This window comes from Passer domesticus, chromosome 1 (genome assembly GCF_036417665.1).
Source record: "Passer domesticus isolate bPasDom1 chromosome 1, bPasDom1.hap1, whole genome shotgun sequence".
NCBI classification, from domain to species: domain Eukaryota; kingdom Metazoa; phylum Chordata; class Aves; order Passeriformes; family Passeridae; genus Passer; species Passer domesticus.
In genome coordinates this window covers 20,222,922-20,239,112 of record NC_087474.1, presented here as the reverse complement: position 1 = coordinate 20,239,112, position 16,191 = coordinate 20,222,922, and the positions used below count along the sequence as shown (strand labels likewise).

Sequence of the window (16,191 nt, the reverse complement as noted above, 5' to 3'; positions counted from 1 at the left end):
ACTGTTTTTCTACCTGGATCTGTTTCCTAGGACTCTGGATCCTCCTATGACACACTGCTTTGAATAAATATTCAGGAAGATAAACTCATCCAAACTAGGCCTGCAAATACTCATGCCACCGTGACTGCACAAAGATAAGTCTATGTGGAAAATTAAAATTAGAGAAGCAGAGAAGCATTTTGAGGTATAAAGCACCTGAAAACACACATTTATTAATAAATATCAGTCATTGCTTCTATTAATGTTCAGTGGAGCTTGGAGGTTAATATATTTTGTAACCTACCCATCATTGTTAACATCAGATACTGCAACTGTGTACCCAAAATAGGACGCCATCTGAAAATAAAACAACAACAGATAGGCTTTTATAGCTGATGTAAAATGTAAAGTTTTTTTTACTGATAATCCTCTTTAGTGCACTAAAGATACAATATTTAATCACACAGTTGCTTGACATTACCTGCTCACCAGTGAAGTTCTGGATAAAGGTCAAGTCAGAAGAATTAATAATGGAGACCTGGCAACAGAAGAATAAGGAAAGTTTCAGGCACACATGGAGATGCTACATCATGACATCACTACAAAAGAATTTAACATAGTAAAAGATGGTCCAAGAAAAAACAGTTCTTTTTCTGTCTCCCCACAGTTATCCTGTATGATCTTGAAATAATTGCTAAGATTGCATGACCCTCAGGTTCCCTATGAAAAAAATAGGGAAAAGTATTTTTCTTCCTTGCTGGACACTGAACAGCAGCAAATCATAGACTATCAACTAATCAGTGACTAGGCATGAAAACATGAACTTAAAACACAAAGAAGTATACACAGATATATAAATATATATACATACACATCTTTTCCCTAAAAATTCTACAAGTCCCAGAGACACAAGGAATTTGGGGTTCACAAAACTAGAGAATGGGATCTCTTTTCCCAGTCAGGTTACTTGTGGAACTTTTTGCCTACAAGTTAACAGCTGTATCCACAAATGTATATTGTTTTCTCCCTTCACTTCTAACTGCACATCATGACTCTTTGCATCTGGATTTCAGTATATACACTTATAGCACTGAAAGTAAACAATGGGTATGAATAACCTGAACTTGCACTCCTCTGCACTGTGGACATAGCACTGCACAAAAATATGGGTGATCTTGGGTCTGATAACACTTGGTGGGTATAGAGATACTAGTCAGACTCAGAGCATGTAACTGTAATTGTGACTGCCTAGTGAAAACAGACATCAGAAGGGACTAAGTGCTTACCATTCAAAACCCAAACCAGTAAGGGCATTCCAACCCAGCCAGATAAGCCTAAGGGTGAAGTCAGTGGCAGTTTTCCCTGATTTGAAAGTTTTGTATGAAAAAGATAGAAAATATAATGTAGCATTTAACCTTTAAAATAACTTAATTGCCTTCTCACTATAAAAATTATAAAATGAAGGTCCAGTACATACATAGCCAAAGTTCTGTGCTCCCCTTGGGACTCCAGCAACCAGCTCTGAAAGGACAAATGATCAACAGTGAACTGTCTTTGCAATGTGAGCCGTGTATGTAACATATATCCCACACCACTTAAAACTTCCTTGATATATATGTCACATCCCTTAGGATTTTGATTTGTGGTCTGTATCTGAAAGACCTGTAAATCACTTCAAGCCATTATTTCATAATACTACAGCATTCACTTGGTTAATTTACTGTCACAAAACATTACCATCTGACCTTTGAATACACCCATCCATGGATCTCTTTCTGTTTAGCATTGCTTAGCATAGCACAGCATAATAAAGTTCTTGGTACAATTCAGCTTGTTACCTGACAGCTGTGTACTGATGGAACGAAAATTAGTCATGGCATCACATACTAGAGCACAGAAGCTAAATAGAACTGTCCTTACAAATACTTCTTTTCTTTTTGCCTAACAACAGTTTGTCTCACCCAGTATTTCACTTGACGCCATGTAAGTGCTCGACAAATTCTGCACTGTCTATCTAAAAGCTTTACAAGGAAATTTTTGTGAGTGGCATTGGAAGGATCCACTGAATAAGAACATTAAACATTAGACCTAGCTTCCTTCTAGGAGTAATTTTGCTCAATGGCAAAATCTTAAACAACTAGTAGAAAAAATGAGTAAAAAAAGAAGGAAAAAGCAAAGTCCCAGCCTGCAGTCACGCAGTCTAAACCTTGCCTCATTAGGATATCTATATCAGAAGACAGCAGCAGGAACTTCAGATAACAGAGCACCTCAGCCACCTGCTTGTACCAACATAGCCTTCCTCTGTTTCTCACTGGGATCATACACTCCCCTCTGACTGAATGTGTTTGTTCAAGTGGAAGTGGAAGTACTAATGAAAGCCTGAACATGACACAGGATGAATCTCAAGTCAGCCAACTATGCAATATTTTTGTGCCAGTCATTCACATGAAATACTGATTCAAAAATCATCCATTATAGAACGCTGAGTATGCATTAAAAAGCAGACAAATATGTAGCCTTCCATTTTCTCTTTTTACACATTATAGTGCTTGGCTTAAAAGTGTATGGTTTGGTATTTATTTTTGAATCCTTCATAATGCAGGACAGGCAAATTTAACTGCAAAGGGGTTAAGCAGCAGCAGTTCTGGAGCACTGGGTTTACTTGTGGAAACAAACTATGTCCCTATTGGCTTTGTGAGTCTGGACTACAGAGCTGTTCAGCTGCTCAAGAAAGCCACCCCTATGGAACTCAAATCTTTGTGTTACTTTAATTCTGTTATGTTATACTGTCTAAGGAAAGAATTGTCTCTGAGAATACTGAGTACAGACAGCTTAAGTCTCAGCAGTGTTTCAAATGTATAATAGGAATGTTCCTGAGCAGAGACCCAAACCAAGGAATTTAGTAAGTGCATGGCCATATGGTTTTCATTCAAGTACACAGGTGCTTACCTTGTTCAGAATCCCCAGTAAATTCCCCAGCAGCCACTGAGTATCCTGTTTAAAGATAAATTTAAAAAAAAACCAACCCAACTGATAAACAATTTCTTTCAAACAATATGCAAGGACCATCAGATTTGTATGTTCAATGGATCTTCTGAATACAAGTTTTTGAACATTAGTATACTAAAACTGTATGGAGAAAAGGAAAATTGTTTATCATACCACTATGACTAAATTAACGGCAGGTTTGAATGTATAAGAAATTGATCACTCTTCTCCAAAAATGAGCTTTTACATCAATGATACTTACTAATTCATCTGAAAAAACACCAGGTACTATGGTGTTTTGTCCTAATAGCTATTGACACAATTCAGGTCTTCATTATTGCTCTGTAATTTGTGAATGTCCTGGCTGAGCTTTATTTGGAAAACAAAATTCCAAAGATGCAGTAAAGCACCTCCTGGAACTTTAGTAAACTTGTGAGATAGTAACTACTGTCACAGTAAAAGAAAGACTTCTGGATTGTATCAGGGTCTTTAATTTCAAATCTATGGGAAACAGTGCAAGGACACACCTTCAAATTCCACTGAATCTCTTCTACATCTGTGTGAAGAAAAACCTGCCTTACATGCAGAAACATGAGTACGAAGAAAATTCTTAGAGATCAGTACTAATAAGTAGATAAGGAGCCTTTTTTCCATTAATTACATGGTATCTTCAAATTGACTTTCGTTATTGCTTATTTAATTTGTATCTTTTAAATATCAGTGAGAATAAATTATTTGTGTAGTGCTGTACAGAATGGAATTTGAATTTATCTAATAAAAATTGAAATTGTCTTTAATTACATTAAGTTCAATCCATCATCTTGCAATGAAAAAATACATAAATGGGAAAATTTTGTATTTCTGCTTAATTATTTAAGATCAAATAATAAGAACCCTAACAAGCCATTCAAGGTCTCAACCTTCAAACCCTGTTGCTGTGCATCATTTTAAGAATGTTAGTAATCTCACTGAAGTAAGCAGCAAACTACTGATTTGCTGTTGGGCTTAAGGCAAAACATGTTCAAATCCTCTCACAATTGGGACAATAGTAATGTAGGGCTTGTTTTCATACTTATGTAAGCCTCACCCCTTCAGAACAGATTGCTAAGTCATACAGAACTCAGCTTACCCATGTAATTGTCATCATATGAGGGGGGTGCCACTCCTGTTTGCTTCTCTCGTGCCAGTTTCCTCAGAATATCCTTGAAGGAATAATTTGCAATGATGTCCGCAATGCTTGCAGTGATTACCTGACCTGGATTCAAACAGCTTCATAAATGAAAGGGACTAAAAGAGGGCCAGATTCTATAAAACAGGGCTAGCAGAATACCCTGGAAGTTTCAAGAGTACACATAAATCATTAAAACAAGGCACTGAATCTCTATTGAACCATTAAAAACCACCTTCAAACCCATTTCAATCTATTAATTCAAACTAAAGTCACTGCACTGTACAAATGTAGCAGACCAATGAAAGCAACTTCTTAGTGGGGAATTCAAAGCTATGAATTCCCTACAATGACAATCAATTAGATCTTCTTTTAAAAAAATACAAAAACACACATCAAAGAGGCTGACAGTGGGCAAGCTGGTAGGCAGAGGCTGGGAGTCGTACATGTAAGAACACGTTAAAACAAAAATAACCTCTTAATCCTTTACTGAAACAACCTCAGGGTTTATCTACACAAGAAACTAGATCTTGGAACCTACAATGATGCCACAAATGAAACTAAAATCCATGTAGATAGGTATAAACTGTTGTGTTCAAAACCAAACATTTTTAAAATTTTACATTTGCTCTACAAATATTAGCAATTTTTAAACCTGCAGTATTTGTAAGGAAAAATTCAGCTTATTAATTAAATCACAAATATACTAAAATGCCAACATAAAAATAGTTATTTGCATTTGTTTAACTTCCTATACAACCCACATCCTGGATTTTCATGGCTTATTTCTATGCTCAGTTGCTTGTTAAGCAATTCTTTCAATTTACATTTGTTAAAAATAAGATCAGAGACTGGTTATCTTAAACCAAAAAACCAGTGGAAATCGAGCACAACAATACTTTCTCCTTCACTCCTTAGATCCAGTTAACCAGCCAGATGAACATACCTTGCCAATAAAAACTACCGGGCCCGCCTACTATCAGGTCTCCATTCTACAAAAAGCAGAATTAAATAAAATTACACAACAAAAGAACACAGTAAAATTAAGCATGCATGGGAAAAAAGCAATTTAAATTACCAAAATAAAATCAGAATCATGATAAAGGAGAATAGCCATGCTCAAGGAAAGGATGTAGGTGCATGGATATGCAGGAAAATCCACAGTTAAAAAAAAAAAAGTTAAAATCACCCTATGCATCTGCACTTGAATGAAAGCCATTTATTTTACCACTAATATAACATTTCAAAAATTGCTGCTTAATTGTAACAAAGTTAACAGAAAAGAGGGTGCTCCAATTCAATGAAACGACAGTAATGTTTTAGAGAATATTAAACAATGCAGCTGCAGAACACTCAAAAGTGTGGCAATGGTCAAAGTTACCTGTGGCCCTGGTGCTGCAAATGATGGTCCAGATAACAACAATCACACAAAGTTTATCCCTTCTCCCACAACATTGTTACTGGACCCCCAGGGCATTTAAGAAAATCTAAGTCCTTTCCCTTAAGTACTTTCATCTCCATATGAGAATGGTTTTACTCAAATGACTAGTCTGCCACCAAAAGCATCCTTATATAGGCTATTTCTGTGGATGTGACAGCCTGGTCAGAGAGCCAGAAAACCAGAAAAGTTTTCCCAAAATCAGCCTGGGATTCTTTAGGGAGCTGGAGATAAAAAATGATAGTTTATTATTAAAAACAACCTGCAGGTGTTGTTTTCCTACTGTCTTCTTGTTATTCTCAAAGATTGTTTATGAAAGGGTGTCTTGTTAACTAGCCAATCAGGTGAAATGTATTAACTAAATGCCAATCAATCCACCTGTATTGAACAGTGCATAAAAAGGAGCAGACTGAAATAAACAGGTGCCATATGCCACTCAGCCTTCTGATGGCTTTGTGTCATTTCTTACTAAACAGTGACATATTTTAACTTTTTAAAACTAATTGGTGCCTGCCCCACTGCTTCCTAAAAGTCAAGTAAAGCATTTTAAATGGCACAGACTGAAATAGAAGGACATAGAAGTTTTTTCCTGTTAAGATAGACTGAGAAAAAGTGGAATGCCACAGAGAAAAGCAGGTGCTGGTTATTTCTTTTTATTAATGAAACAAGCAAGTTTGAAGCTTGAAAAGGAGGAAAGAACTTGCAACAACTTCACAAAACTTTCCATATCCAACAGCATGGAGATAAACTCATGATCACTGAGACAGCACTTGAACCCTGCAGATATATTATAATGACATTTGGTCAAAATCCTTCAGAAGCAGAATCTCACCTTGTAAAAATCTAAGCTGAAACCTGCTTGACAAAAGCCTTGTCCTTCAGGATCTGCATTGCCTGCAATTATGAAGGGAGAAGCATTTTATTTATTTTACAGTGTATGTGGAAGATAACACAGATACTCCTGGCTATGAAATGTAATACTGCCAAAATATGTGAAAATACAGATTGTTTTTTAGAAGAGGCAGAGCAAATCAAGACCTTCTACAAGACACTAATCATGCAGTACCTTGCGAACATTTTGAAAAATAGGACCTGCTACTTGGGACTTTTTCTTCCCACTGCCAAGAAAGGACCCTTGAAACAGCTATCAAGGATTCAGTTTTAATTTAGTTGGAGATAAAAAAGTAAAAATTTCAACAAGACTGTAGAATGCTCAACATAGTCTGATCTGTCATAAATGAAAAAAAAAGTGTTTACTAAGCTGTTCTCAAAAAAGCTTGATACAGTGTAAGGGTCAGGATGTGTACATGGAAAAACAACTTTCCTGCTTCTGACTACTTCTATTTCTATTCTCCAAATCCTTATATAATTGTGCAAAGTGTGCTGCCCTGCATTTTATGGCAATTCTATGTGTGCCAGAGTACCAGAAGACTGCAGGATTGTGAAACTGAGAGTAGGAAGAGCCACTTGAACTCTCTCTTCAAATGACATAAGCCTTTGCTGAAGGCCCAGTGAGACATCAGTAAGTACATAAACCAGATCTTAAGGAAACCATTTCTTACACATTCTGCTTCTTTCTGTGTCTGTCCGTGCAGAGACAAGGATTAGGCTTTAAAGGAAGACACAACAGAACTCTGCTTAAAGCCCTACTACAATAGGCATAGAATGCTGAACAAGATGAATGACTGATAATAACCTAACATGTGGTATTTTCTCTAGACTTCTAGGTGGCTAAATCAGGTTCAAAATATGCATGTGGTTTATCCCTATTCCCCAAGAAGCAAGGCCCAGAGTCAGCTACCACATCCTCAGAACAGCAGAGAAAAGAGTGTGGAACAGCAGTGTTAATGTGCATGGCTTTCTTCCATGCTGAAAGCTCTTCACAAATGAGCTCTTGTGGATAATATTGGCATGAGTGATGATACAGGCTTGTGTGTTTCTATGCAGGGTCTGATCTTCAAATCATGACCTTGTGATGAGACATTTATACTCAGCATAAGTATGAATAATTGGTTTAATATGCTGTCTGGTTCTTATCTAGATCTGTTTGCTATGTTTTAAAGCCACAAAAATTGAACCAATTATAGCTCATTACTGTAACTGCACACACTCAATTTACTTAGTTTCTCCTCTTTCAATTAATTATACAATACAGCATCCAATTGTAGGCATATAGTTTAATGCTAATTTTTCCTTACACCCTCATTCAATGCAATAACATCATACAGTAACCTTCATCCAATCAAGACTCAATGGTGTGAAGACTGAAAGAATGAAAACACTCAGTGCAAAATCAATTCCTTCAACACAGTACTGCTCATATTAATACCTACTATTGCGACAAGGTGAATATTCAGCATAGGCACTGAAGTTCTGAATTGCTACATAGCAGGTCCCAACAGGGTCCTTCTCAGGGCTGTCTTTAAGTGTTCTCCAATGATACAAAGGAGCACAAGCCTATCAAGACAGAAACACAAAACAGAAGACACACATACTTTCACACACTCTTGCATCTGGCAAATGTAGTTTTTAACAGGCTGTGTACAAGAATTCTCTCTTGTATCGTTCAAATAGCAACGATGACAGAAGAAAATGCAGGATCACTTCTTCATATAATTTCATTATAACTTGAAAAGCATGCTGATTTTCACTTTTAGCCCTTGGCAGGTGAAATCTGTCAAGGGCTACAAGTCACATTTAAGCCATGTTACAAATACTGTCTGGGTCTGCTTCACAAGTAATATGTTAGCTCTATTACTGCTCATTGCACAGGAGCTGATGCCATAATTTAGAATGCATATGACATATGTGGCTGAAGGCAATCCCAATTCTGTCCTGGTATGTTCTAAGATAATGGGTGTAGCAGCAGAACTGACTCCACTTAGCAGGAGATTTGTCAGGTTGTTGTCATATGGTTGATCACAATCATCACAGTGTCTGCTTGGTAGTAACCCCCTATAACTCCCTGGTTCAAATCTTCATACAGTTACAAGGCATACAGTTACAAGGCATTCAACAGACTGAGTGAATAATTTTTTGCTAAAGGAAGCTTTGGCTAGATATCTAGTCTTCCATGTTACAGCAGTGGTGTTACAAACATGACAAAGATAAAAGATTTGTGTAGAGAGAAGCTTTATCTTTTTTGAAGGTAATCCAGATAGTTAGAAAAATAAGAACAATAAGCTCTCAGGTCTGCAAGTCATTCCTCACAGTCTCCTGTGCCCTGAAACTTTTCATTGCCTGGGAGCGTGAAGACATTACTTCTCCTTGCAACCTTGCCTCTCTAGGACGCAAATCAATCCTTCATTCATGTCCTGTCTTGTCCTACTCTTTCAATTACAAACCTGTCCACCTCTGGCAAGGTATTGCTACTATTTACAATATTGGATTAGCCTTCATTCTGCAATCAGCACTAACTGCATGAACCACAGTGCTACTCAGAGCTTACCACCAGCCAGAGCTTGTGAGCAATGGCTTAAGGAACAGGAACACTTCATACACCCCTGCCTAGGAAACCTTGCATATTGAAACAGAGAGCAAAACCAGAGTGCAGCAAAGAGGACCATGTGTCCTGTGGGGGTGATTTCAGGTATATCTGACATCAAGCCAAATGGACTGAAACAAGAACAATATAATCATAAATGTTGACTTAATGCAGTTTACTATTAAATCTGTAGCTTAAAAAACAAGTTCCTGACAGTTTGATGACATTTCTTTTTTCCTTAGCCTACAAAGCTTAACAGACAAAGCTTTCCAGCTTTGCTGTCCAATGTTTTTGCCTGAAAAGTGTTGACTATACCTCAGTTTCAGATTCTTAGAAGAGTTACCTCAAATAAATGAAGTTTGGTCAGTAAAGACACAGCACATCTGTTGGAGATGTGTTTTTCTAATCACTTGATTAAGATTTCGCAAATGGTGGTAAAGATATATTTTATTTCAATTTGTGAATTGTTTAGTAAAGTACAGAAAATGAAAAATGTTAATCTATTTTTAGAATTTTTTTAGAGTTTTTATGTTTGCTTAGCTCTGTAACAGAATAGGGTGATGTTTTACTCACGACCAGTTTCATTTCAAAATCCTTCTGTAGGTTAACTACAAGGCTTTCAATATAAGGGAAAGCATCTCCTTTCAACACGTCCTCCCTTATGAGTACTTTTTAAGTAGTAATTGGAAGTTTTAATCAAATCCCAAGGTAAATTTTTGTTTGGTAATTGCAAAAACTAGTAAAACTAATGACCAAACCAATTATTTTTATCACAATTACTTCAGTGCTGTTTTTAATGTAAACCTTAATGCAATTGGAAATAGAAAATGTCTGTGTATAAGCAGCATCACCAGCACTTTACTGGGCAATAAAAATACCTGCCCACTGTTGGGCCTCTATCAATCCAGGTAAAACATTCAGGAAACTGGAGAACATATACTGCATTTTGATAGCCATCTTGATTTGGAGCTTTTTTATCAGCTGTTTTTATCAGCTTTTTTTGCAGCTGTGTCACCATGACTGTGACATAGGTCTTCATTACAAAGTAAATGTGACATAAGAGGTGTTTTCCTAACTGAACATCAACAGAGGTTCTTGGCTTTCAAAACATTTCATTACACTCAAATACATGCAATTACACTACATTCTGTATTTAACATTCCAGATATATCTTCATAATACCAAACATTTTATAGCAGACAGCTATCAGTTCCTGTGCAACTCAGAAATATGTCCATTATTTGTTTAAAAAATATAATTCGCTTCCACAACAATATGATATTCTGCTGTTTTCACATGGCTGCAGGATCATCTTCACTTGATAAGTTCAACCTGATTTTATAGGTTGCTTTCATTTTTGAATTATATACATCCTGTTTTATAATTCATGCACAATCAGAGAGTTATTTCCATAATGTACACATAGAAAGCTATTAAATACATACATTTGAGAAAAATAAACACTATTTCCAAATTAATATCAAATGTGTAAGACTTACCACAACTTTCTCTTTATGAGCTTTGACTGTTGCCCCAAACCACTGATTTGTCTTAAATTCAATAGGTTCCCTGGTGCCATTGACTTTAATTTTCCTGTTGTCTGACAAAGAAAGAAGCACTATGTTGACAGCTTATTTTTAACAGAAGTGAACAGATTAACAGATATATTACATTGCATCCACTTGTCATCATCCAATCCATTCAATAGGAAATCAACTTTTTATTATCATTTAACCTTTTCACTGGTCAGCAAAAACCAGCTTAAAATCACACATAAAAATTCAAAATAATAACACCTAAACTTTAGAAAATAATACACAGGACTGGAATAAGAAATGCTGTGTTTCCCCCGCCAAAAAAAAAAAAAAGTTTACTTGGAATTTGTGATGAAGAATGAACAAGAATCTACAAAAATAGGTGAAAAGCTCAAAAAAGTTTTCTCAGATGTGATAGAAACTTTCCATGTAAAAAGGATGTTCCATAATTAGATTTTGTCAAACAAATGACATTTCTCAGCGTGCTTATTCAAAGACCAACACTACAGATAGCAAAGGACTTAGTTTTTAACAGAATTACATGTGTACACACTGTCACAAGAGACAGCTTCCTAATGTTGCTTTATATACACTCTTGCAGATGTCAGCATAAGAGAAGCCATCTGGGTAAAGATTCAGGCCAATTATAATGCATTTCAGGTTTTAATAAAAAGCAGACAACCCTTCCCTTCACCCTCAGTTCTCTGAAGTAAACTGATTTCCCATATGTTCATGAGCTATGCTCTTCCCTTACCAGTCATTCCTAATGAACTTTTCAATTTATACATAAGAAGGGCATTACTCCTACCCCCTTGTATCTGCATTCCCTTATGTTTGTTTCTGGTTCATGTCAGGAGGGATTTCAGAAAAATCAATCCTTTTTAGTCACTCAAAGTCTAAGTGAAAATAAAACCACACACTGTATACCTTGGAATGTTAAAAAAAAAAGTAGTGTCAGATCATATTCTAAGGATTTACATACTTTTTAAATAACTGAGAGAAAATACAGCCAACATTTTAAAAAGTCAACACTCCTTGGGATTTGCCCAGCAGGAATACAGGAGATACCTGAATGTTTTCTAGGATGTTAGCTCACCAGTGACTTCAGCTTAAGGTAACCTCATAAATGTTATAAACTGAATTAGAAAGAAAAATACATCATACTTGGAGAACAAGGGTACTCTATCTCTATTTTTTCCTAATAAACATGAAGGAAAGTTGAATGAGCATGAATCTTTTAAAGTCTGAAAATCTCTAAGGAAACATCTTCCTTCACGCAAGTATTTGCTGCTGTGTTGCACCAATTACAGCAGCTACCGTTGAAGTTCATGCTTAGGGAGATAAACTTCAGGAATATTTAGCTCTTAAAAATTTGGGGAGTATAATTTAAAATTACTCTAAAAATATTAATTTTAAAAATACATTTTATTCAAGTTAGGCCTAAACTTGTGTGGATGTGATAGACAGCACATTTGACACACCGCATGGTAGGCGTTGCCAGCTCCTACCTAGTTGTTGGCAACACTACTTTCAATTATTTTTTCCAGTGAAGTCAGACCCTTTCAGACTTTAAAGGTTTCTTTTTTTCTTTTTTTAATGCTCCAGAAGACCTGAATATGATCAATGTCCACAGATGGGGTCTTGATACAAACAAAACTTTTGAAGCTTGAAAATCAGCCATGGCCAGCTTACAGCTGCCAATGCTAGCCTGGCTCTGAGGAAACTCGTGGCCAGCATTCTAACTTTAAAGGAGCTTACATTTTCAATCAAAACAACATATTTGTCTGCTGGCAAAGCTTACCAACATTTGAAAAGAAATTAAATTTTACAACTTGGACAACCATTTGCATTAAATCACAGCTGAATTTACCAATAAATCTGCAAGAACTGTACATACACATATGCACAATCCCACCCCATTTAGTGGCATATGGTGTAGTAGGAATCCTTCATCATGTGGCATGGGATTTTAATTATAAAATAATTTTAAAAATACCACAGAAACACAAATTAACAAATAGGGTTTTTTTCCCCTAGATAAATCTCTTTCAATAGAATTTTTCTAAGCAGTTTTGCTCAGCATCCTTGCTAGAGCTATGGAGCCATGTTACCAGTTTCTGAGGTTGTGCCATAAAATACAGTTTAGTCTTTCATATGTAACAACTAATCAGTACTTCAGAATTCTATAAAACATCTACTGCTTTCCATGTAACTTTAGCAAAATGAAGCAACATACACAACTAACTTGTCTGAATACACACAAGCTGTCATTACTATGCCTTGCTGCAATTGTCCACTTCTGAGCTAGTCACCCACTTATATGTGAGGACATGATCTAAGCCACTTCTTTTCCTCCTAAAGCAAAACTCTCAGAAGGTCAAAAGAATCATGGCCTAAAAATACCTAAAGTACCTTTTTTTTCTTTAAACCAACTGTAAATAGCCATGGATGACCATCTTAGATTAGACCCAGACAAATGCTATTCATTTACCCACATAAATCCTAATCCAGTTTAAAAAACCCCTCAAACCTGTATATTCCTCAAAGCAGCATTATCTAAGCATTTCAAAAAGTTGCATGTCTGTATCCTGACAAACCATTACATGACAGGGAAATATCTCTCCTAGTACTATTTATGGGCATCTGAGGCTCACAGGCTAAGTCTACACCATACCTTACCCACAGCTATATTTTTGGGAGGAGCAAAAACTTTGTGAGAATTCAGGTTGCATTCACGTATCATCTTCTCTTCTGGAAGAGAGTGCTTGGCCCCTTTTAGGAAGGAGTCCAGGCTATCTTGTATCATGATATGTGACACTAGTGCAAGAGTACAAGCCAGCAGCTGGGCTGGGCACACAACGCCTGAGCCTGTCCACAGAGAGGTCCAAGGAGTGCCTGATACCAGCTGGATTGCTTCAGAGCCAGCCCAGGAGCTGTTCCAGACAGTCAACAGTCTGCATGACTCGCAAATTTGGCTTGAGACGCAGCTCTGGAGTCACTCATAATGATACTGCCTAAGACTGCACTGCAGACTAAGGCCCAGACAACCAGGAGTATGCAAAGAGCAGAGAGATTTATAAATATAAATTTAGGTACGAAAACATCCTTAAATTGCATTTCAGCAAACCCAAAGCACCTCATTTTCTGCTGCAGGAGCCATAACTCCTACACATGGTACTGCCCTATAATCCAGCTTCAGAAGCAGCTCTGGAGATACAGAAACATGATTATGAAAACCAGCATTCCTTCAACCATTTTTTTAGTTGAGATACCTAGGGGCTACCAAACGGAAAAACAAAAAGTCCCTTACTTTGCCAAAACAGTAATTGGACAAATATAAAATATTTGAGTTTGGACAGCAAAAAGCAAACCTATGTTAAGAGCAATAGCGCAGATTCAATTGTAGGAATTAAAGCCTGAATCTAGAGCAGGTGTTAGTGCAAATTCATCATTTACACAGAGTAAATTTGGTGCTTTCTATGGGAATTGGTCTCCTCTCAGTCACTAAGTCAGCACATCATAAACACCTTAATAGGCATGAATCAAACATTTCCCTTACTTATATATTTTTATACTAATTAATATCTGCATAAGAGATGTATGGGTAAACACTGGTAATTACTGTGTGTGATTCATTCAGCTCTTGAAAACTTCAGAGTAAAAAATGCAGCATCTTTCATAATTTAAAAATACTCAAATGAACAAAAGCAAATCAAGGTGGTGATCATTCAAAGGCTGGACTCCACGATATCCGAGGTTTTTCCCAACCTAAACTATTCTGTGAAAATATTTAGTTATTTAAAAAAATTTTTTAAAATATTTAGTTATTTTAATTAAACTTAACACAGACAAACAATGCTTCTGGTCAAAGCAAAATACCTGTCTATGTAATACACCTGTAGCTCTTTCACATAAGTTTTTACCATTCTGGAATTTTGAAAAGTATTATGTCTAAATGCTCTGGGTCTATTTGCCTGTATTCCTGGATAAACACAGATGTCCATTAACCAGGCATCTGCAGCAGGTTCAGCTACACTCTGCACTCAGATCTGTGCCTACATCCATGATGGAAAATCCCTTTCAAAATACCTGTTTTGATATATCTGTGTAAGCATCTATACACATCCATCACATAAAAATAAAATTAAAATACAATACATGGATTTCATATATTGGTACATAATAATATATACACAGAGTAGAGGTTAACAATTACATAAATCTATCCATATTTGTATAAAATGTGAATACAAATGTATAAAACAAACAAATATCTCTAAAAATTTATACAGCTAAAGGAAAGTAAATATTCCCGACATGGAGATAACACTTGGAATGTTATGTACAGTTTTGAGACATCACTGCTTGCAGGTGTTTGGCCCAAAGAGGAGAAAGCAAAGGATGATCTCCTTGTGCTTCATCCAGTGCTCAAGAGGTAGAGAGAAGAGAGTGCCAAACTCCCATTTGAGGTATGCAGGAAAAGGGGCAACAAGACACAAGTTGCAGCAGGGGAATTTCCGTGTAAGTCTTAAGCACTAGAAGAGACTCCCCAGAGAGACTGTGTCTGCCCCTCTGGGGTGGTTTCAGAAGCTGACTACAAAAGGCTCTGAGCAACCTCAGTTAACTCTGAAAGCAGCTCTGCTGCATCACTGACATTCTGACTTACAGAAGGGAAGAGGGAGAAGGAAGGGTCCTGGTATACTTGCTCCCATACTCTAGAAGTGAGGGAAACAAGGGAATCTTGACAATGCTACCACCATATCACTGCCACAGAGTCTGACGATACCACCTGTTACAAAGCAAAGGTAACTCAGTAACTTTCACAGCATCACTGACATTAGACCCTCCCCAGAGAGACTGAATTCAAATGCACAGCTAAACACCAGATATGATCTAGGGAACTAAGCCAAACAACTGCTTTCAATTAATGCTGGGGAAAAAGGGACTCCGAAGTGTTGAGGAAGAGTAAGGATATGCAAAACAGTGTCATGATGAGAAGAGTTGCTTCTATATTTAGATTTATCTGGTTCTGCAACAATCTATTTTATATCTGGTTTTTACTGCAGCTTAGCTGCTATTCATATGAGTCATTTTAATTTAATAGATCATATCTAGAGAGCTTCACTTGGACATTCCATGAACCAAAAAAACCCAAAAATAAATCATCAAACCCAGTAGAATTTTTTCCCTAAATACAATCTGATCAAAAACAAATTAAGACCTCAGGGCTTGAACTAACACAGCTAAGAGTATTTTTTCCTTTCTTTAGATAGGGCTGAGACTTACAAAAGAAACTCATGAGAGTCTATTATAAATCAGAATGCTACAAGTGAACCATGATGTTCCAGATAAGGTCTTACTGGCATAGTGGACTAAAATGTGTCAACATTTAAAAGTACAATGAAGTTCTCTCTCAGCAATTTCTCTTGAGATGCAAATTCTGTTTTATAACAGGATTCTAAGTTTTTCCCAGAGTCTTACTATCTCCACAGCTAATAATTTTTTCATGTAACTAAAGCTCTCAAGTCCCACAATACATCTTCTCCTTATATAGTACCTGGGTTCTGTTACAATCAGCTCAACTGCTGGCCAGATTAGC

The 16,191-nt window shown here is 36.6% G+C and overlaps 1 protein-coding gene across 3 annotated transcripts in view; it reads right to left on the bottom strand.

Annotated features, from left to right (window-relative positions):
• Nucleotides 1–16,191, bottom strand: part of ITGA8 (integrin subunit alpha 8) — a 113,047-nt gene that overhangs the window by 90,535 nt on the left and 6,321 nt on the right. For all 3 annotated transcript variants that reach the window (XR_010356243.1, XM_064408898.1, XM_064408889.1), the window contains exons 3-11: nt 10,557–10,657; nt 7,907–8,030; nt 6,406–6,467; nt 5,082–5,127; nt 4,097–4,222; nt 2,929–2,973; nt 1,457–1,500; nt 461–517; nt 284–336 (exon numbers count right to left, since the gene is read on the bottom strand). Coding sequence is in view for 2 of the 3 variants with exons in the window: in XM_064408898.1 (XP_064264968.1) it covers nt 284–336; nt 461–517; nt 1,457–1,500; nt 2,929–2,973; nt 4,097–4,222; nt 5,082–5,127; nt 6,406–6,467; nt 7,907–8,030; nt 10,557–10,657 (658 nt within the window). In the remaining variant the exon portion in view is untranslated. The remainder of the gene's footprint in view (nt 1–283; nt 337–460; nt 518–1,456; nt 1,501–2,928; nt 2,974–4,096; nt 4,223–5,081; nt 5,128–6,405; nt 6,468–7,906; nt 8,031–10,556; nt 10,658–16,191) is intronic.